This window comes from Carettochelys insculpta, chromosome 1 (genome assembly GCF_033958435.1).
Source record: "Carettochelys insculpta isolate YL-2023 chromosome 1, ASM3395843v1, whole genome shotgun sequence".
In the NCBI taxonomy this organism is placed as follows: Eukaryota; Metazoa; Chordata; order Testudines; family Carettochelyidae; genus Carettochelys; species Carettochelys insculpta.
Genome location: NC_134137.1, coordinates 228,547,459 through 228,570,009, shown reverse-complemented (window position 1 = coordinate 228,570,009; position 22,551 = coordinate 228,547,459). Strand labels below are relative to the sequence as shown.

Below are 22,551 nucleotides of genomic sequence, written 5' to 3'. Positions count from 1 at the left end.
CCACCCACCCCTGCCAGTCTCCCCAGTCCTCCCCATCCCAAAAAAAGGAAAAAAAAAATCCCTGCCACTCACCAGAGCTGCTGCCACTGGAAGAGTCTCTGGACCTCGCTGTGTGGCTGGGACCTCTCTGGCATGGCTGGAGCTGCCTTTCCATGGGCAGCTCCAGGCACCCCGCTGCACGCAACTGGAGCTGCCTTGCTGCACATGGCTGGAGACACCCACCACTGCGTGGCCAGGGGGACTGCCGCTGCAGTCACCATGAGGTCCTCCCACTAGGTTGCCTCAGTATGTGAGTGCCGTTCTGCATGTGTACACTCTCCACTTCTTGTGGGAGGAGCGCATGGGAGCTGCTCCAAGCTTTGGCAGCTTAAGTCTCACTTTTGGGGCGGGGGCGGTGATTTTGTGGACCCCAGCAGACTTCAGGAACAATGGCAGGATGTCCATTGTTCCCAAAGGATGCTAAATCGGAGGACGTAAAATCAAGGGTTTACTGTATTCAATTTATCAAAGCATCCTAGGGTCAGATCTCTGTCACTGGAAAAAGACTGACCATTACATTTTTTTATATATGCATGAGAGCTTGCATGGTTGGGACAGTTTGGATGCGATCATTCTTAATGGACAGATATAATATCTTCTCTTTTGTCTAGGGTTAGGCATTTGGCCGGTTCAGAATAACCAGTCTATAATTGACTGGTTGAATATTATCAGAGAATATCAACTATTCATGAGCAATAACCTTCTTAGAACAGTAACAAAAAAGGAGTAAGACTTTAAGCTGAGCCTTAAATACTTAGGCCTAATTACAAAACCAAGTTACTTCAACTCCAGAGGAAAAATGCAAAGCCACAGTCAAATGGAGATCTAATAATGAGGAAAAATGGCACCATGATGCTGTCAAAAAGGTAGAAAGCATAGTAGCCCCATTACTGCTGCTCCCTCCACACCCTCTGGATGGAATGGGGTGGCAAGGACCAGAGTTTAGGATTATCTCCTTTTTGGTGAAAGTTGGGAGAAGAGGAGCTAGGGAAAGTATCATGTTTCTTTTAAAGAAAGGGCAGAAAAGCTGGATCCTTTTTCTGGTTACGAGGGTGAGTTAAAACAGGGGAGCTCATATATAAAGAAGATGCTGGAAGGGAGATTAAAGTCGTCTTGCCTGCTTCAGAGCTCTTCATCTCTAGAGGATCTTTGAAAATAGATGTGATGAGTGGGGAAGAGGTGATGCCAGAATTAATTTGGCGTAAGAAAGTTGAGGATTTTCATGTTAGGAAAGCAGGGAAAGAGCTCATAACTCTTTTGTTGGCGCATACTTCCTTCCTGGAACTGGGAAAGGAATAGATGTTGGTAAAGTAGTGAAGCTGAGACAACTTATATTCTCACTCTTGGCAGTCACTCAATAATGAGTAGGACATCTCCATGTCACCTTCCCATTTGTGAGTCCATTGATGACTGATCAGCCCAGTTCTGGATCCGTGGATCTTATCGCAGGAGATGCAGGTGTTGGTAGCTGTGGGAGGGGCATGGTGCAATTTTTTCCACTCTTCTTCGTCTCTCCTCACCTGCCCTGTGTGGTGGGACCTCTCAAATTGTGCCCTCCTCTCATGGATTACTGCTCTCCACTGGGGGCGGTTCTGGGCAAGGTTCTCCCAAGTGTCAACGCTGATGCTACTTTTCATGTGTGCTTCAGCACGTTCTTCTGTCATTTCCTCTGGCCACCAATGCTCCTCTGTCTTTCCTTCAACTCGGGAAAACAATCTGTTTTGAGAAGCGCTGATCAGATATCCAAGCCATCTGACCAGTCCAACTAATTTGTTGGTGAATGATAATGGCTTCAATGTTGGTCATGTTCATCTCTTTCAGGAGGCTAGTGTTTGTGTGCCTGTCCTCACAAGAGATATTTAGGATTCTCCTGAGGCAGCTTTGATGATATTGTTCAAGTGCCTTCAGGTAATGCTTATATATTGTCCAGGTTTCACAAGTATACAGTAGCATTGGAATGACCACTGCATGGTACGCAAGGACTTTTGTCTTGGCATAGATGTCCCATTTTTTTGAAACACTTAGTCTTAGGTGGGCAAAAGCAGAGCCTGCAAAAGCTCAGACGATGCAGGACTTCCATGTCAAGGTCAGCTTTAGCAGAAAGATGACTTCCAAGGTATAGAAAATGCCCCACGTTTTCCAGCGGTTCTCAGTTGACTTCAATAAAAAGTACATGAGACTGTCTCGCTGGCAAGGGTTGGTTGAGCACCTTGGTCTTTTTAATATTTGGTGTGAGGCCAAGATTCTCATATGCTTTGGTGAAGGTGCTTAAGATGGTCTGTAGGGCTCTGGATGAAAGGACAGCAGCCATGTTCTCATCTGTGCATTGGACCTCCATGAGCAAGGTCATTGAGGTCTTACTTTTAGCCTTCAGTCTCCCGAGATTATTTATAGAATGAACGGGAAGCTTTTCAATCTTCATGTCATCTGCAAGCTTACCATCAAAGAAGTGAAGGGTCATGGTGATGAAGATGCAGAACATTGATGGGGCAGTGACACAGCCTTGTTGTAGTCCTATTTTGACCTCAAAGGGGTCACTTTGGCATTCGTTGTTGCTCAATAATATGGCAGTTGTGTTGTCTTGAAGCAGCCTCAAGATGTTAATGAAATTTTGTGGCAGTTTATCTTTGAGGGGATGGTTCACAGCGTGCTACAATTGAGTCAAACACTTTGGTTAGTCAGTGAAACTCGTGTAAGGCTTGGTTTTATTCACAACATTTTTCTTGCAGTTGCCAGATGGTGAAGATCATGTCTGCTATTCCTCAGGATGGTGAGAAGCCAGACTGGGATTCTGGGATAATTACTTCTGAGAGTTGGTTTGCAAGGATTTGAGCTAAGATTTTCCCTGCCGTTGCCAGGAGGGAGATGCTATGATAGGTTCCACAGTCCAACTTGTTCCCCTTCTTGAACTCTTGCAGCATCTGCTCCCTATCCGAAATCTTGAGAATCAGCCGTCTTTTAAGACTTCAGAGGGGATTCCATCTAGTCTAGTCGCTTTGTTGCACTTTGTCGCTTTGATGGCAGCTTGGACCTCACTCAGGTAGGAAGTTTTACAGGATCATCCCTTGGCAGCGGCTGAGGATTTGGTCAAGGGATTCAAGGACCACTGTAAGGGGCAGTTTGACAGCTCATTATAGTGCTAGCTCCAGCAAGAAGCAATTGCTTCATTGTCTTCCAAGAGCTAGTACATCTGTGGATCTCAGGGGATTGATTCCATGGTTTTGCAGTCCATAAACAGCTTTGGTGGCATTGAGGACACCTCTTGCATTGTTGTCTGTGAGACGCTGGAGTTCTCATGCCTTTTTATTGTACCATTGGTTTTTCAGAATCCTTATTTTATGTTGGACTTCTGCCTTGGCATGCACTTCTCTCTTAGTAGTGCAGTTGACGTTACTTTTCAGGCCCTGAAGGCTTTCCTTTCTCACTCAATAAGTTGTTCAATTTCCACATCATTCTCATCAAACCAGTCCTGATGTGTCCTGGACTGGTAGCCAATGGTTTCTCTGCAAGCTCCAATGACGTCATTGTTCAGTTGACATCAGGGTTCTTCCACATTTTCAGGGTGTATTGTTGCCAGCTTCCTTTGGCGCACTATGTGGAAGTCAGTTGGTCTGATGGGATCCTTCAAGATTTGTACATTGATCTCTCATTGGTTTGGTTTCCTTTGAGTTCTCCATTTGGTGACAATCCTCATTGCCATAGTTGATCAAATAAAGTGATACTAGGTCCAGCAAACATCAGCAGTAGTCATTGCACATGTGAGAAGGACATCATGCCAATCCCAAGCGCGGACAGTGATGCAGTCTGTGCCAGTGGTTCAATCAAGGATGTTGCTATCAGGTCTTAAATTTGTTTTTCTGGCCAAAGAAGGTGTTTGTGATGACAAGCTCATGTTCCACGCATTTTGTAAGGAGGGAGCACTCCATTGGAGTTCCTGTTGCCAACTTCTTCTTTCTCAATGGTAGTCTACCAGAGGTCTGCGTCTCTTCTGACCTTGGCACTGAAATCCCCAAAAGAATAATCCTGTCTTCTTGAGGAATATCTTTCAAGACTGCCAGTTGGATGTAGAACTTCTCCTTCACGTCATCTTCAGAATCTAGGGTTGTACACATGCACTCTCAAACAGTTGCCTGTTGGTTTTTGGCAAGCGTCAAGTGGAGAGTCATAAGATGCTCATTGATGCTGACAGGGACTTCGGAAAGGATCTTTGTCAGTTCATTCTTCATAGCAAATCCTATGCCATGAATTTGTTTTTCTCTGTTTGGAGTTTCTTTCCCCTGCTTTTTTCTCTTAGCTGTCCTGCTTCTGGCCTGCACATTTCTGTCAGGGTAGCTGTATCGTTGGCTGATGGTCACAGCTCGCGGGTGATAATAGCTGTGCATCTTTCAGGTTGCCCACTGTCTGGGTTGTTCATTAGTCTGAATATTTCATGTTCTAAAGCAGTGGTTCCCAAACTTTTCACCCCCCGCCCTGCTTTTTGATTTTTGAGAAACCTTCACCCCCCCACCTCTTTATCATCCAACCCCCCTTTCAGAAAAAGTTCAATTTGTAATTTACAATAAACACAAAAGTGTGATATAAAAATGTTGTTTAAAATTAAAAATAAGCACAAATAGTTTTCCCTGCTGAGTGTCTGGTGCAACCCAGCTGCCCAGCCTGCCTGATACCTGTGCTACCAGATCCACCTCCCTGAGCCCCACACCACCGGGTCAGCCGCCCGCCCCAGCTGTGGGCCAGCCACCTGAGCTGCCTGCCCAAGTTCTATGCTGCCTGGGCCAACCATCCACCTGCCAGCCTGAGCCCCATGCTACCGGAGCCAGCTGCCCACCTGCCAGCCTGAGCCCTGCAATGCCAGGGCCAGCCACCCAAGCCCCGTGAATCCTGCAAGCTGGCTGGTTGCATGAGCCCTGCAAGCTGCCTGCCTGAGGCCCTGCCCTCCCACAAAGCCAGGCACCTCCACCCCCACACCTAAACCCATCGTCCACCCCCTCCCCCCCATTCACTCACCTTTGCATGTGGGTCTTCGCCGGCTGCTTGCTTTTTGTAGCAGCTGCATTAGGTCGCCCACCAAAAATGGCAGGGATTGAAAGCTGGAAGCAAAGGCCGGCTTTTTCTGTGGGTGGGGGAAATGATGGGGGACCTGGGTAATCTCATGCCCCCCAGAATTTCTTCACGCCCCCCCAGTTTGGAAAACCATGTTCTAAAGTCTGCCATTCAATTTTGACTAGGTAGAGGTGAACCCCCTGGACACAGTTATCCAGTTGGGTTGAGGTGGACTATGTTTAGGGCACCTTTTCTAGCCCCCTCCCCATGCGGGTGAGCAGAGTGGATCCTAAATAGGGCTGTTCGGTTGTGGATGCAGCAGCCGGACCATTCTGTCACCTCAGTCGTTGAAACAGCATGACTGATACATACATCCACCACCTAAATGCTGGTCTATGACTAAAAGCTTCCAGATTTCACAATCCTGCTTCCGTTGCCAGTCGCTGTAGGGATTAAGTTAGGTAGAATAGTATGCAGAGGAAGATGTCTCTGCATGACTTCTTTTAAGATGGGGGGTACCTGTTGCACTGTGGCCACCACACGATCCTTGATGGATAGAAGGCCCAGGTCCCATGGCATGGAATCCACAATGTTTAGGAGTACTCCTGTCCACTGCAGTTTTCATCCGTCTTCACAACTGTTGCAGTATTACCCTTCCTATCTTCTGCCTGTTCTGCCATTAACGACTTTTAAGATGGTTCTTTGTCTGGACCCTCCCCCTTGACCCTTCCACCATAGGTGACCCTGCCAGGAGTACAAGACTCCCTACAGCATCACTCTCAGGCTCATTGGAACACATATGCCATTCACCACAACAAGGTGACGATATGGAGAGTGAGAAGTATGTTATAGATGGGGCCTTAAGGACATGGCAGTATACACGTTCTTCTCAAGTGTGTTAATAGGCTTAATCCTCAGGTGAGTAGGCACCTAGAGCTTCACAAGTTCTTATGAGTGAGGATATCAAACTGCAGATGAATCTTGTGAAGCCTTGTGCTCATGTTGGACTCCTTGCTCTGCCTTCACAAGCAGACTGCCAGAAAAAGAGGAATGTTCTCATTTTTCGCTTGACTGGAAGATGAGTTCTTGACCAAAGACCTAGATCTGATAATCCTGCACTTTCATCTAGCTTGGGTAAAACGTACTCATTGCACAACAGCTGTATTTGCTACAGCACAGTGCAGGGTGCATCAGAAGCAACATGAAACACATTTACTCAGTCCTAGCAAGCTGGGGAACATGTTTAAGCCCTGGCTGGGGAGGTGGTTTGGGAGGCAGTAGGGGTAATGAGGGATGGGTGGGAGGCAGCAGAGGTGAGGAGGGACTGGGGCTGGCACCTGGCGCTGTATAGTTGGGCTCCACAGTTGGGGTTGTGGAGGAGGAGCATAGGATTCCACTCCAAGGTCCCATGGATGGATGCTAAGCCCCACAACTGGAGCCTGCTAACCCAGACTGAAGCCCGATCCCCACCACACATAGAAAGGTGGAGAACTGTCTGCCAGCTACTCCAACACTTGTGGTTTCAGAGGGGATACAGACCAACCTTTGCTGGCATACCTGGGAGAAGGGCTGCTCTGGCCGCAACCTCCTGGGAAGTAATTGGGGATTTTAAAGCAAGAAAAGCCCACAGTTGCCTACATTAAGAAATGCTGTGGGGAACCAGAATAGGCATGCAATCAATGAGTTTTCAACAGATAGTTGAAAACAAACTGATACACTCGTGAGACCTAAAGTAACTTGTCTGCTTAGCAAGAAAGCTAATCTGTTTGAGAAAACTTGAGGGGCTCTTCTGGCTTTACTGGAGAGTGTAAGTAAATCTGTATACTGCAGGTCATTCATAGCTCTGTTCAGCTTTATTTTATTGGAGTGGATTCTCCTGTCTTGACTTCTGTTTTAACCTGGAAGCCAAAACTGGAGCAATAAAGTTAGCTTGTTGCATACTGGGCAACAAACCCTCTCTGAAGTCCTCTAATTTGTTTTTGTTTTGTTTTTCCCCCTCCCTGAATCCAGTTTGATTTTTTTTCTTTGATACCTCTAGTAAAATTTGTGAGGTGGAGAGTCTATTTTGCTAAATATAGAACACCAGCTGCTTCAGATAAATCTGAGCTTGGCTATCAGGTATGCAGGGATCTGTTTCAGTTGTGTGCATTCCTTTAGAAAGGGGTTTGCACGTTTATAGGTCTGAGATACTTATAATGTTGAGAAACTTGGATTTTCTCTTCTGCTCCTTTTTATAGTAGCTTCTGGCTGGTGTTCAAAGATCTGAATATTGATTGTCACTGAAACTTCTCATCATGATCCATGTTTCTGAAAAATAAAATTAATTCCTTTTGAATTGTAGACTGGCATAGCATAGCTTCCTTTGAATATGCTATCAAGAGAACACGTTCATCCCTGATGTAAGCAGAGGCAAATCCCTAGTGAAGAGTGTGTACTTTTCAGTTCCACCAGGGAAAAATTTAATCCACAATAGGTTATTTACTTACCAGCTTCAAAATCTGTAGTTTGCACAGTAACACCAACTTTGTGCTCCCCTGTGTATATGGGATGTGCTACAGACCCAAGAGTTGCATTAGATCTCGGGGAAAAGCAGGCTGGGCAAGTACTTTAAAGATTGTAAGGCACTGGTCATGAGGGGAAGTGTTAATGCCAATGTTCTGGGCAGGCTTCCAGTTTCAGTAACTAAATAGCACCTCACACAATTCCCACTTCCATTTCAATTTGATGTGAGTTCCTTGCTGGTTTGTGATAGATTTGTCATGTTTCTGTGCATCGTCAACTGCTGGATTATGTCCGTAAGTGCCCTTCAGTAGCAAATTTTTTTTTTAAACCCACAAACATGAGAAGCGCCATAGCATGGAAAGATCAAAATTACATTTGAATTTAACTTGATACTATAGATCTAAATCAAGTTTCTCAGCTACCCTTGTAACTAGTTCTAACACTCAGTTGTGTCTGACTTTGGAAACTATGAAATCAACTTTTTTGGACGTTGCAGTATGAGATATTTAACAAATCACTTTGTGAAATTTTGATGAAGAGTGTAGTGTTTTTGTCCAGAGGACCCAAATTCAACAAGGCTTGAAGTTGCACATACTCTGCGACCTGTTTGGTCTAAACCGTGTAGTATGGCCCCTTGAATTTCATCATAATTTGATGCTATAGGATGGAAATTCTGTATCAGCTTAGTTTAAATGATCAGTTGGGGACTCTATTATGTACTTCAGCAAAAATCAGTATGGTGACTTTTGCTTTAATTTGGTATTAAAATCAATCTTATGTTGTCCACATGCAGGTTTAATGGGCTGTAGAATTTTGTATTTAAAAACAAAAATGTGCAGTATAAATTAGGGGGTGTGGTGTGAGAGCAAGAAATTTTGGCATCTAGAGAGGGGACAGATGGACCTCCTGACAACTATATAGGCAACAGAATAGTTTGAGATTATGGGGTAAAGACATTAAGGGGTGATATTGCTAAAATGGTGAGTAAAACTGTGTCAATAGTCCATTAAGATAGGGCTATTTCATATTGCTGATTGTTTCTGGCTGTCCTCATCTGTTACACTAGAGGCTATCTACACCTAAAACTTGGTTCAACCTAACTATTTTGTCCAGGGATGTGAAAAATTTCTTCCCCTCTACTACATAATTTTAGATCAATTTAAACCCTCTCTGCAGATGTAACTAATCTAACAGAAGAATTAGTCTGTTGTCCTGCTTACTGCCTCTCAAAGGGTTGGATTTACTACAGCAACAGAAAAATCCCTCTGTTGCAATACTCAGTATTTCTGTGCAGGGATGCACAAAGAGGGGGGCATGATAATTTCTTGTGTGGGGGCACAGGTGAGAAAAGGAAATGATTCCAAAGCATAACTGTCTGAGGAAGGGAAAAGGAGAAAAAAAAAGCTAATTAGCTAATGCAATTACTTCCTGGAGACTGCTGCTCACTCCCAGGGTCATCCAGGGGTTGGGGGGCCCTGTTAATTGCAGGGATGAAAACTGGGGCCCAACATAAAAAATTTGCTCACCTTGTTCTACGCTACAGTGTGTCATTATAGTACGCGTAGTGTGGACTTACCCTAAATCCAGCCAGGCAGGAGCAGCCCTGGTCCCTGGTGCACTGTTGGTTGGGGTGCTCCAGGCTGGGTAGGAACACTCCAGGCAGGCAGGCCGGAGCAGCCCCTGTCCATGGCAGTTGGGCTGCTCCTCCCAGCACCCTTCCCTCGCCACCATGGCAGAGGGGGGCTACTCTGGCCTGGATGCAGCAACCCACTACCTGCAGTGGGCTGGGGGCTGCTCTAGTCTCTGCAACCTAACCATAGCTGCTAAGCCCCATCCATTTTAGCTTGAGGTGTACAAGTAAACCAGTTAAACTTTAACATCCCTAACACATTCATTACTACCCTTTTGCAAACACTGTCACTGATCCAGAGAAAAGCAAAGTCCAAGTAATATTTCCATTTTCAAAGATGACTTACATACTTTGTCTGAGATCCCTTTGGACTAGGACAGCATCACAAGTCCTTAGGTTTGAAGAGGTAACGCTTTTGTGCAGACTGGTCCCCGCAGATGGTGTGTGTCAGCAAACAACCAGTAGCACTGAATGATCCCGCTTCTCCATTCACTTATGCTATCCTATCTTTCACCATTCAGAAAGAACCTGTGTTTTCTGGTCCCTATTTCTTTGTAGCTAATGCGGTGCACGTGATTCTCAGACCTCTAAGGCCTGCGATGGAAGTTAGATACTGTCCGCACAGGTTGGGCCAGGTTGAAGTCCTGTGCTCTCCAGATTCACCTTTGGAGAGAGCAGCTTGTGTCATGAGGCAGGAAGATTGAGCTGTCCTGTTCATGAAGGTTTTTTGAGGTGTAATTTGTGATGGCTTAATCATGTGGTAATATACATTGAAAACGCCATAAAAAAGTGCTTTCAACAAAAGATTCCTCTATGGCATTATACCTCATCCACTCTCTTCTTGCTCGCATTAATGGTTCTAGATGAAATCTAGTTACAACTGCTATCGAGAATTGGGCTTAGTTAATTTTAAAGGACCATCTGCAAGCTTGTGGATTTTACAAAAGTCATGCATGCTGGGTCTAGAGTAGTCATGTTTAACTTGCAGCCAGAGGGCCTCATGCAGCCTGACTGATGTTTTTGTGGCTCACAACAAGATGTCAACAAAACATCTTAAGTGCAGCCCGCCTGATCTCACACTCTGCTCTGGCACACATGAGCTGCAGGGGATGGGACAAATACCGATCCCAGTTCCTCGATGTCTGTGTCTGGCACATGTATATTAAAACCGTGGGGAGCAAAGGGGGTTTTCTTACGCATGCGCTGGACATGGACAGCCCGAGAAGCTGGGATTGGTTTTTGTCCCACCCACGGCCACTTGTGCATGCCAGAGAAGGGAATGTGACCACTCTAAGGAGACGGAGGGTGACACCCACATTGGTCAAGGTGGAGAGTGGTGACTGCCTGGGGCAGCAGCAGGTAGGGAGCCTCAGGGAGTGGAGCCAAGGGGCAGAGGAGTGCGAGGCAGAGAGATGTGGGGAGGGGTGCAGTGAAACCCACATTTGGCTGAGGCAGGGAGGAGTGCCTGCCTGGGGCGGGGTGGAGCAAGAGGCAGAGGATTCAGAGGCAGTTATATGGGGAGGGAGTATGGCGGGGGGTATAGTGAAACCCACATGAGCTGAGGCGGAGGGGGCGCTTGCCTGAGGGAGCCGCAGGGAGCGGAGCAGGGGCAGAGGAGCATGAAATGGAGTAATGTGGGGATGGGGCACAGGGCGTGCAATGCCAGCCTCATGGGGCCTGGGGTTAGTGCTTTGGGGAGGCAGTGCATGCAGGGGGGGCTGTGCAATGGGTGGTGGTGCAGTGGGGGCTGCACTGCAATGGATGGGAGTGAATGAGGCCTGCGCTGTAATGGGGAGCAGTGCAGGCCTCAAGGGGCCAAGGCGTGGCACAATGGTGGTGGCTGCACTGCAGTTGGAGGAATACAGGCCCCAGACTCTGGATTGCAGAGTAAACCCCAGTATGTCTGAGAAGGCAGTGCAGAGAAATTGGAGGGGGCGGGGGAGTGCAGCGTAAACTGGAGGGGAGGGACTCTAAGATGGGGAGGGGAGTGCAATGCTTCTCCTTCAGTGCAACTGAAAGGAAAGCTCCTTTCCGCACGTCGGACAATAGCCACAGAAGCTGTGAGATCCTGACCTGGTCTCTGTCCCCATCACCCCTTCCCCTACTGGGGGCCACCCAGTCCCTCCCAGTACCCCTTTCCTCCCTCCCTGCTTCCTCTGTGCAGGAAGAAATGTCGGCTTGTGATGTGTTTTATGGCCCACTGAAAGTGGGTGGGGGAAGGGAGGATCTCTGACCTCTGTCGGGGGGGGGGGAGAGGCTGCTCTTGGGGCAGGGGAGGGATTTCACTTTGTTGTACCCACCTGTGCAAAGGTGAGAGGGAAATGCGTAAAATCAGCGAAAGCATCATTCATATCATTCTGGTCACGGTGGTTGACAAAGCAAACCCTATACGATAGAAATGTTCCGACTTAAGTACACCCATAGTGACATAACATCGGGGCATCAGGGGCTGGTGGTGAGTATTTTCTCTCAGCCCTAATCCTCATTACTTCTCCATTCCCCTCAGAAATCGCTTCTTTAAGTTAACTCTTGCAGTTCCTTTCAGCCACACATCTCAAAACCCATTTATTCATTTATGTTGGTAACTCATAACTTTCCTGTGTAATAGCTTATCCTCAGTTTTAGAGATGATGAAGCTAGCAGCACAAAGAGTGCAAGGCTAGCCATAGAATGCAGGCATGTTGCATGTTCACTGTAAAACCAACTGTCCCTTCTTTCTTTGAGGTGTTTTGGCGTTTCTGATATGGCTTTTCTCCCTGGTCTGCTTTTATCATCCCTGTTTTCTGTCCTCCCCCCGACACACATTGTTAGGTGTCTTTTTCTAAAATTTTGTGAACTGTTAAAATTAGAAAACAATAAAATTCACATTGGGTGTGGCCACACTTGGCCAAACCTTCAAATGGCCCTCAGCTGAGAGGAATGAGGGGATTTTGAAATGTGCGGGGTCCTTTCGAAAAGGACCCCGTGTAGCCGCACACGTTTGAAAGGAGTGCTTTCAAAGTGCCGCAGCCGGAAACGTGAATGCTAACAAGGTGCTGAATATTCAATTCAGTGCCTCATTAGTATTTTTTGATTTGGCCATTAGCATGTCCATTTCGAAGGTTTGGCCAAGTGTGGCCACAGCCATTAAGTATTAAGTTCTCAATTAAAATTATTGCATTATATTCAAGGCCTAAAATATTATAGATTATGTTTTAGGTATATTTTTATAATAATAAATAATTACAATATTCTCAGTACATTTTCTTTAATGGCCCTAAATACTATCAGTTTTTGTTTGTACGACCCTCAGTAGGCTTTGTTTGACATGTCTGGTCTAGAGCAATAATTGTTTAGATGAGATCCTCAATAATGGCTTTTTCTGGTAAAGACTTCTGCAACAATGAAGAGGTGGGCTTGCACCATCGCTAATTGCCCCATGGTAAACCATGTTGATTCAAATTTTGCTTTACATTGGTGCAGTGTGATTACACTGGAAAGAAAGAAGAAAAAGTTGCATGGTGTTCATGCACAAGTGCCAAAGTCCCTGATGCAGACATGCTCAGAGTATCGTAAGGCAAAATAAGAAGGGGTGAAGCAAAGGGAATGGCAAGAATTTTGCCGGAGATAGTAAAAACAGGTACTTTGTGGAATAGCTGAACAGAGCCACTTAGTTCCCAACCATTCCTGCTTTTAATACACTCAGAGATCTTAGAATGAGTTATAGAACAGAAGGATAATATTAGCTGTGTATTTGGCATTGGTGAGGTCACTACTTATTTATTGAGTCTAGTGCTAGTGTCATACGCTAAAAGGGAAGTTGAAGAACAGGAGTGTTTAGAAACGAGGTACAAGAACAATTGATAGTCTGGAAAGGACACTTTAGATGAGCCTAATCAAGGATAATTTATTTGCTTTACCAAAGGAAGGGTTAAGAAGGGACTGGATCAATCTATAATTATTTACACAGGGAGAAGATACCTGATAACCAGGAGGTCTTTAATCTAGCAGTTGCAGATGAGACAAGATCCAGTGAAAGGTGAAAGTTAAAGTCAGCAAGTTTCTGTTGGAAATAAGATAGAACGTTTTTAAACAGTGAACATAATAAACCTTTGAAACAAATTGCTGAGGGATGCAGTAAACTCTCTCTCTCACTTGTCTCTAAATCAAGATTGCACAGCTTTTTACAAGATAAGAAATGCTTTAGTTTAGCCACAAGTTTTTGGACTTAATGCAAAAATCAGTAGGAGAAAACTGTCTTTTATTCAGACTCAGAAGGATCATTGTTAGTCTTAGCGTATGTCTGCATTATGAAATATTCAAATTTATTGAAGTCAACTTTTTACTGCTAGATTTTATAAAGTTGAGGGTCTGTCCGCAACTGTCCAGAAGGTCAACATAGCATGTCTCCATTGCCTTACCTATGTTCATCTGCATCAGCATTGCATTGTGGGTACCTATCACACAATGCCCGTTGCCCCATTGCATTCTGGGTTTTTGTGCCAATGGCTTATGGGAAAGATTGTGCCACACGTGCTTGTGGATGTCTGATCTCATCGTCCCAGAGTGCAATACTGTCCCCCCGGCCACTGGAAAACAAACAGCAGTCTCAAGGAAATTTGTGCCATGTTTCGGTCCGTTTTCCAAAAGCCTGACCTGGGCTCATGCTGCTGTACAGCACTGGCATGGATCCTGAGCAGCTTAGAGTCATTGCACAGAGTGTTATGGCCACTTCTGAAGTGTCATGCAGTATTTTGTTGGACAAAGCCAGTAGGAGGATGACCTGGATGCAGATGATTTAGATGATGATATTGAAGAAGTGGAGAACAGGAATACAGAGCTGCTGCTGCTGCCCTGGATGCATTGCTTGCAGTGGCGTGACAGTTCTGGAGATGTAAACCCAGCACACACTGGTGGGACTGCATCGTTTTGGAGGTCTGGGATGACCAGCAGTAGCTGGAGAACTTTACATTCACAAGACCACTTCCATGGAACGTTGTGATTTGCTCTTCCCCTCTCCCCCCCACCGTGAAGCACTGTGATACCAAAATAAGACTCGCTTTGATGGTTCACAAGCGAGTGGCAATTGGTCCGTGGAAACTTGCAATGCCCAATATCTACCAGTCAGTGGGAAGTCAATTGAGTGGGCAGATCTAAAATGAGGGCCGCAAGGATGCAGATAGCCAATGCAATCTGTGATTGTCTGATGCAGAAGACGATGACTCTGGGAAATGTGCAGCACATAGTAGATGCCTTTCCTGCCACGGGGTTTCCTAACTCCAACGGGGCAATAGATGGAACGTACCTCCCCATCCTGTCCCTGGACCACCTGGCCTCAGAGTACATAAGCTGCAAGGAGTACTGCTTGATGGTGTTGCACGTTGGTGGATCGCAAAGGTTATCTCACTGACATCTACATGGGATGGTTGGGAAAGGTGTGCGACACGTGCATCTTTAGAAATTCTGGTCTGTACAGAAAGCTTCAAGATGCGACTTTCTTCCCAGACGAGAAAATCAAGATTGGTGGAGATGCTCACAGTGATACTGGACGACCCTATTTACTTTCTGCTCCCTTGGCTTGTGAAGCCGTACACAGGCACCCTGGACGGCACCAAGGAGTACTTCAACTACAGGCTGAGCAAGTGCAGAATGGCAGTGGAATGTGACTGTGGCCATTTGAAAGCCAGATTCAGGTGCCTTCTGACCCAGTTAGACCTTTTCCAAACCAACATCTCCACTTTGGTTGCAGCGTGCTGTATTCTCCATAACATTTGTGACCCAAAAGGGAAAATTTCATGCCAGCCTGGATGGCAGAGGTAGATGCCCTGGACAGTGCTTATGTACAGCCGGGCACATGGCCATTCACCAGTGCACATAAAGAAGCAACAGCAATCAGAAAGGCTTTGAAAAATAGCTTTATGAATGAGCAGACAGATGAGTCTGCTGCATTTAATTGTTGTGATGCCACCCCCAATAATGTGTGCTTGACCTTTATGAAAACACCTGCACCCCACCCCATGTGAACCAATAAATGACAGATTTTCTAAAAAAAAACATTGCTTTTATTTAGAGCAGGGAGGGTTAAGGGGTAAGTAGGAAAAAGAAGGGAATCCTGGTGTCACGTGTGAGGGAATGTGAGCCTTTTGCAGTATGGAGAGATCTTGGGCATGGCACAAGAGACTCTTTGCCCTCTTCCCCCCACCCCACGTGTTTGGGGACCCTGACGGGTGGGGGTCAAGCCATTATCTAGGGGAGGCCAGGCAACAGGTTGTGGAGGCCACATAATGAGTCCTGTCGTGGGTGTCCCTCTGCAGCTCCAACATGGATTACAACATCTTGATTTGCTCCCTGACAGCTGTCAGGAGCACTGCCAGCTGTCAGGAGCACTGCCAGATCCTTGTTCCTGCACTGGAGCATGATTTGCCACCACTGCTTGGTCCACCTTCTGCCAGCAGTAGCTTTGCCTCACTCCCTGTCTGCCTTTTCATGGTGCTGGATCCTGTTTGGATCTTTTCTTTTGCCTCATCTCAGTGATCTTGGCTCCTCCACTCAAGCTGCCTGTGGAAGATAGTGAAGGTCAAAATTTAGATACAGTGTTTAAATTTGACACAAATCAATTACTCCTAGAATGAATGGTTCTGTGTTTGGCAATCATTGCAACTTCTGTTTCCAGGGCCACTTTTGGCTTTTTGAGGATGGCAGTGAGTCAATCTCTGCAGAAAAGAAGCGATTAGTCATCCAGACCATTTCATTGCGGACATGGTAAGATCTTGTTGGCTTAAGAATGGTGGTGGGACAGAGACCGCACAACCTGGCAGCCATATGGTGGCAGGAGGGCTTGAGCCTACTGGACACATGGCATGCTAGGGAGGGAGTCTTTCCTGTAAAGCATGGGGGGAAAAAAGCTTTCTCAGCGGCGCCTCATAAATCCTGTGCAGGAGAAAAGCTATTTAAAGCAGGAAATGTGAGTTTTTAAAGCAGCATGGGGGAAAGGAGAAGGCTAGGAGAGCCTGCCAGCCACGTGGGTGCAGGGAGACTGAGAGCCCACCAGCCATGTGGTGTGGCAGGGCAAGCCTGGGAAATTTAAATGGCCAGGGAGCAGTGTGAAAAACTCCAATGAAACGTCCTGTGCTGCTTCTAGGTTCCCGAAAGAGACATCAGCCTCCTAGGAATAAGAGAGTGAAAAAGAAAATATGCTCATACTGTGTGACAGCAGGGCTGGAAATTTTGCCAGAGCGCTGTATGGTGCCATGATGCCAGATAACTTACTGGTTGCCTGGTGTGGCAAGGTGTGCTATTGTGGAAGTCGCAATAAATCAGGCCTCCCAAGAACTTTGTGCAAAAAAATAAGAGTACCTTTATTGAGCTCTCCAAAAAGGATAAGCCCACCAGCCCCAGAAATATTAGCAAGCTTTTCTAAGGGGCATAGATGGACTGTGCCTGAGCTGCAACCTGCTTGTAGCAATTTAATAACTTGCTCCACAGAAGTAAGCCTGTACTCCAACCCAGCTACAACCTGTTTGTAGTATTCTAAAAAAATACTCCCCAGAAGAATCCGCTGCACCATTGCTGGACCCGGGAGCAGAAGGTGTTTATGAGGGTACTGAGTCAAGGGTGATGAAGAGTGTCGGGTTGGCAAGATCAGCTTCGTCAAGCACCTTCTGAACAAAGGCATCCTCATCCACATTGGCCTCCTGCTCTCTACTCCCAGCGAAGTCCTGAGGATGATCTCCTGAAGAGTTCTTTTTAGCCTTGGGGAGTGTGGTTGGGTCACTACCAAGAATGGCGTCCAGCTGCTTGTAGTAGCAACACGTCTTAAGAGATGACCCAGATGGATCATTGGTTTCTCTCACTTTGTGATAGTTCTGCCTGAGCGCTTTGACCCAGTATTGCTGAGTAACCATTCTCAATCATGCCCCGTGAAGTCTTCTCATAAATGTCCGCATTTTGCTTTCTGATTCAGTATGCTTATTGCTGATTCTTCACCCCACACAGAAATGAGATCCAGAATCTTGTGGTGGCTCCATGCTGGAGTTCTTTTGTGACCCTGAGAACTCAGATCAGAAGAATCATGCATAGTCTAGATGGCTAGATGTGATGGATGGCTCCTGAGGTGTGCTATCTATGCTGGTCAGAAAGAAAATGAATTCAAATTCCCAGGCTTCCTATTACCTACTTCCTGCGCACCTGGGGAGCAGCAGAAGTGAAAGTGGCCAGAAGAGACATCTATGGGGCATTGTAGGATACTTGTGTGAAATCTCTGGAGTGCAATAAAATTGATTTAAAGTAACGCTATTTCCACACTCGCATTAATTTGACCTTTTAAATTTGAACTTGGTGTTAGGCCGTCTTGGCAGGTCAATGCGAGAAAATTGACCTTAGTGCCCCTTAAAATTGACCTAATGGTGTTTGCAGTGAAGACAGTCATGTTGTAAAATCAAGCTCAGTGCCTTAAAATCGACTTTATGGTGTAGTGGAGACAGAGCCTTAGAATCTATGAATGAAATAACAGCCTTGCAGACCTCGAGAATATCACAGTAGCTATACAGAAATAAAGCACACTTTATACAGTGCATTTTGGGCTGTATATGCTCCTTAAAATATATATTGGGTTTCTAATCCTTTGGCCCTAGGTCTGTAGTAGCTCTTGCAGATTATAATTCTGTGCTTAGACGACAAAACCCAACTTCCTTCATTGCTGGTGGTAGTTGACTTGACAATTAAGATGGATATTGTGCCTAAAGCATTTAAATACAGTTAAACTTGTCAGTAGTTAATCAAGAGCCTACAAAATTGTTTGCCTACTAAAAACAGCACTAAACAACATCCCACATGTTAGGGATTGTCCTTGAAGACAGATTGGTGTTTGATTTAGGAGATGTCTGCATACTGGGCAACACACTGTATTCTTCAGGTATCACCTATGCCTTTTTCCCTTCCAAAGACCAATAATCCACGTGAACAGCTCTAGCAGTTTTGAAAGAAAAACCACAGGAAATCAAAATAATTCTAGAGGTGTATACTTATCTTGAACCTTGCCAAACACGTATCTCTCTGTGAAATGGTCTTCCTGTAAACAGAATTGCTAAAGAGTAAAAAAGGAAGCTATTGGTGTCACTTGGGGAGAAGAAAATTGTAGTTGTCTCTATATCAGTCAGTAAAATTAAGGCTGTGGATTAACCTGCTATCATCCCTGCTTGCAGCTCCATCATTACACACTGTTGGATGGCAGCATCCTACGTATAGTGACGTCCACTTACAACATGGTGGTTTTTTTGGTTTTTTTGTTTTTTTTACATTATGCTAGTCCTTGCTAAAGCTGTTAAACATTCTTTTAAACACTCCTCCATAGCTTGGAGAGAAGTTGGCAGGGATGGTATGCACAGTTGATGTTCCCACGTATTGCTGCCCTGGATACATCAGGTTCCTTCCTACCTGGTGTCTGTACTCTGTGTTTATGAAAGGGCATGTTCATTCTCCTTGGTATTGTTCATCATAATGGTATTTCAAAAGTTGTAGATTACAGTCCCAGTTCTGCTCCTGTAATATTTAACTTCAAGAATAACTGACTGTAGTCTGTGACTTTTCTGTCCCAGGCAGTAGCTCACCATCATATTGAGAGAGTTAGCTCAAATGTTAGTGTAGTATTTTATGCAGCCTCCAAGACTCTCTTTGGGAAGAGTCTAGGGAGGACTTCCTGTTCATATGTTAATTTGAATTCTTTTAGGGTTATCCCCTAAAGCAGGGGTACACAAATTTGGTGTTGAGCCCCCTAGAGGGAAGGGGGAGCATGAAATTTCCTAAGCAGGGCTCAGCACTGTGCTGCTGGGTCCCTGGCTCATCCACCTCATTAAAATGTTGAAATCTGTTACTGTTTTTATGTATGTGTATTCACATTTATATGCCGATTAAAAAGTTTTTACATTCTGCATGCTTATTTTCTTACACATGCTGAAAGGGTTTTTGTAACCATATGAACATAAATGAAATTTCAGATTGCATTAGACAGGTTGGTTGTGGGGGATGCCTTCTAATTGCAAGGCTGAAAAGTAGGGCCTGACCTGAAAAGTTTGCTCATCCCTGCCCTAAAGTCTTCTAATGAAAATAATTCAGGGCTATCTTGTTTGTGGTTGGACTTAGCCAAGGAGCTTATTCTTCATATTGACCAGATGATGAAAAGAGAGGAGCAAGCATGAAGCTGGCACAGACACAATCTTAGTGAATCCATAGTAAAAGTTTAAGGGGAAAGCTTTGGAAACTAGTGCCACTTGGCTCACTGGGAGATTGAGGTTCTCCTTTTGCTCTTTTCTCCAATGCTGTCATAATAACTCAGATGCTATTCTGTGGAGCGCCAGCCTCAAGTGTAAACGTTTCAAGACCTTTAGCATTTTCTGAATTTATGGTACTGATTGGGACTTTTTCTTGGTATTAAAGCAGCTGCCCGCAAAAGAGGGAGTAGGAGCTGTGTGTGCGTGTTGACCTCACACCAATGATTCAGGTAGCTATTGAATTGGTTGTTCAGCTAAATAGCACTCTGTAGATAAAATACCTGGTTTTAAATATTTGGTGTATTTATAAGTTGTGGGTTTGTAGAGGTGTTAAGCAGGTTTTGATTTGTTCCAGTAGCCGGATCGAGCTGGGAGATGTGACGCCACACAACATTAAGCAGCTGAAGAGGTTAAATCAAGTCATTTTTCCTGTCAGCTACAATGACAAGTTCTACAAGGATGTGCTGGAAGTTGGCGAACTAGCCAAATTAGGTACAGCTTTTGTCAGTAATTTTGGGGTGGGTGGAAGTGTTGCTCTCTTCTTTTGTTGTGTGACAGTAGGTCCTCCTGTTTTGTTAAGCAGTGAAAAGATGCTTAGTTGTGTCTGAGACACACAAGAGACCACTGTCCCCACCCTAATTAACATGTAATCTAAATAGGGTCTCTCTCTATTGGGAGTTCTTTGACGTGAGCACCACAGAGCAAGCATCACCCAAAAATGTCACCCACAATTTAACATTTGCCTAAATATTTTTGGAGCAGTATGGGTAAAATTGCTTGTATGTCCAAATGACTTCGTTGACTAAAAGTTTTGTTGCATTATAGGTAGGAATCTTTATTTCCCAGAAGCTGAAAAAGGGGCAACAGGGAAAGAAGATAGAAATGAAGGATAGGACAAGTCATAAAACTTGTCATTTCTAAATGACCAAAACTTCACTGTTTTCCTCCCTGGCAGCATATTTCAATGATATTGCGGTGGGAGCAGTGTGCTGCAGAGTGGATCACTCTCAGAACCAAAAGAGACTATACATTATGACACTTGGATGCCTGGCACCCTACCGAAGGCTAGGAATAGGTAAGGCTATCTGCATTTTGAGCTGTGTCGTCAAAGAAAGCATGTGTCCTGGGCAGCCTTCTGAATGCTGTTCCGAAGCCTTCAGTTCCTTTGAGGCAACAGGACTTGGTGCTTTATTAGAAGATGAGCCCTGCCTTAGGAAGGGAGCTGTGGGAAAGAAGAACTTGGTTTATAGTGAACTCTGTTCTCTCTGTCCTGTGGAATTGAGACTATGCTTCTATAGTGCTTTTTAACTCCAGATTTTTAAGGTCTCTTTATGCATTAAATGTCAGACCCTCTCTGTGATATGGGTATTATTTCTATTTAACAGATTAAAAATACTGAAGCTAAGAGAGGTGAGAAGACATGCCTTAGTATCTCATACCCCATCAGTGACCCATCTAGAAATATTACCCACATTTCCTGACTCTCTCTAAGTACCTGTTCTTCCTTCTGGAGAATGCTCCTTCCATGCACTGTGTAGCTTAGTTTCCATCACAACAGGTTAACTCTCCTTGTTATAGGAAGGCTGCTATTTTTTCCTCTGCATTGCAATGTATACGTCCCCCCCCAGCCTTTTGTACCAAATCTATGGACTTCTCACATTAATCTAGGCCTTTTATTTCCATTAGAGTGTTTCATTGTTTTTGGCTTCAGTTTGTGTCAAAGGCTTTGTTACCTGCTTAGCAGTTAATGTTAATGTTGTTACTTAAATTTAATCACATTATTTTTTCACTGAATGACAGTGGATGCCTTAGTTTAGAAGAAGGTTCTTTATCATTTGTACCATGTACAGTTGCTTTTGAGCAGTGCTAGACTGTTAAGTTTTTTCTCATAGCTTGAAAAGCATTGTCATTTTATTAAAAGAAATCATAAAGAATTGGACTTTGTGAACAAAGAAGGGAAGATTTAAAATTTAGCTTTATTAATCTTAATTTCATTTGATTAAACTCTCTGCATCTGTTCATCTATGAGGAAAATACATCACAAGGTGTTGGGAGACTTTAATTCCTACATATGTAAGATGGTTTTAAATATTTCATGAAAGATGTTACAGAAGAGGAAGGTATTCACTCATCTTTTCTGTTCTTCTGACATGAGGCTTCTACTTTTTTAATGTCTTTGCAGGGAGTCCTCCTTGTGCATTAAAAATATAAGGCTCCCTGAAGTATTTGGACTTGCACAATGTAATTTTTAAGTTAAATGTATATACCATGTATAAATGTTCATGTTCATAGCAGCCTCAAATAACACTTACAAATGAACTGCCGTATGGTATGATAATTTCAGAGTATAATAGCAGTGCTTTCGGCACTTGCCTTAGCAGTATGTCCTATGAGCTTACCAAAAGCAACACTCCCCTGTTCAGGGAATTAAACAATTACAAAGCTGACTGCAAACATTTGAACTGATTTGGTTGCACACTTGTGGGGTGATTAAATATCTCTTTATTCCTTGTCAGGAACTAAAATGCTGAATCACGTCTTAAACATCTGTGAGAAAGATGGAACTTTTGACAACATCTACTTGTAAGTAAATGACATTCTTGTTCTCCTGGGTCTGGAAGGGGCACTGTAGGAGAGTGAGAAGGGCACAATATCATTTGTTTCAGTTGCTATGGAATGATGGGTCAAAGGTGATCCCATCGCAAAAGAATAGCCAAGCCAATCAGTACTCAAGTAAAAAGAAATAAACATCTGCCACACTGATATATTCCCTCTCCTTACAGAAGGGAATGCTACAAACCTATATAAACTATCACCGATAGTAAGCGTCTTTACTGATGCTTCATGTACATTAAAGCACCAGATCACTAGAAAGTGTGCTTTCAATCCTCTGCTTCAGAATAGTTGACTAGCATCTTGAACCCCCACCAGGACTGTTGAAGACCCTAGTGCGTGGAGTGTTTAACAAGCTCGTATCTCACAGTGGGTTTGTCAGTCCCCACGCCCAGTACTGTGTCAGCAGGAAGCTGAAGCAAAGACCTTAAGAAGGGATAATTCTCAGAAGTTTACCATGCCGACTCAGGTTAATAA

General features: G+C 44.7%; 1 protein-coding gene across 2 annotated transcripts in view; it reads left to right on the top strand.

Annotated features, from left to right (window-relative positions):
- The window catches only part of NAA50 (N-alpha-acetyltransferase 50, NatE catalytic subunit), a 36,183-nt gene that overhangs the window by 7,930 nt on the left and 5,702 nt on the right, over positions 1-22,551 (top strand). Inside the window, exons 2-4 of one of the 2 annotated variants that reach the window (XM_075000882.1) lie at positions 19,820-19,953; positions 20,417-20,536; positions 21,978-22,044. In XM_075000882.1, the coding sequence (XP_074856983.1) occupies positions 19,820-19,953; positions 20,417-20,536; positions 21,978-22,044 (321 nt within the window). Of the gene's footprint in view, positions 1-19,816; positions 19,954-20,416; positions 20,537-21,977; positions 22,045-22,551 lie in introns of both variants that reach the window. The other variant, XM_075000874.1, reaches the window with a different exon arrangement.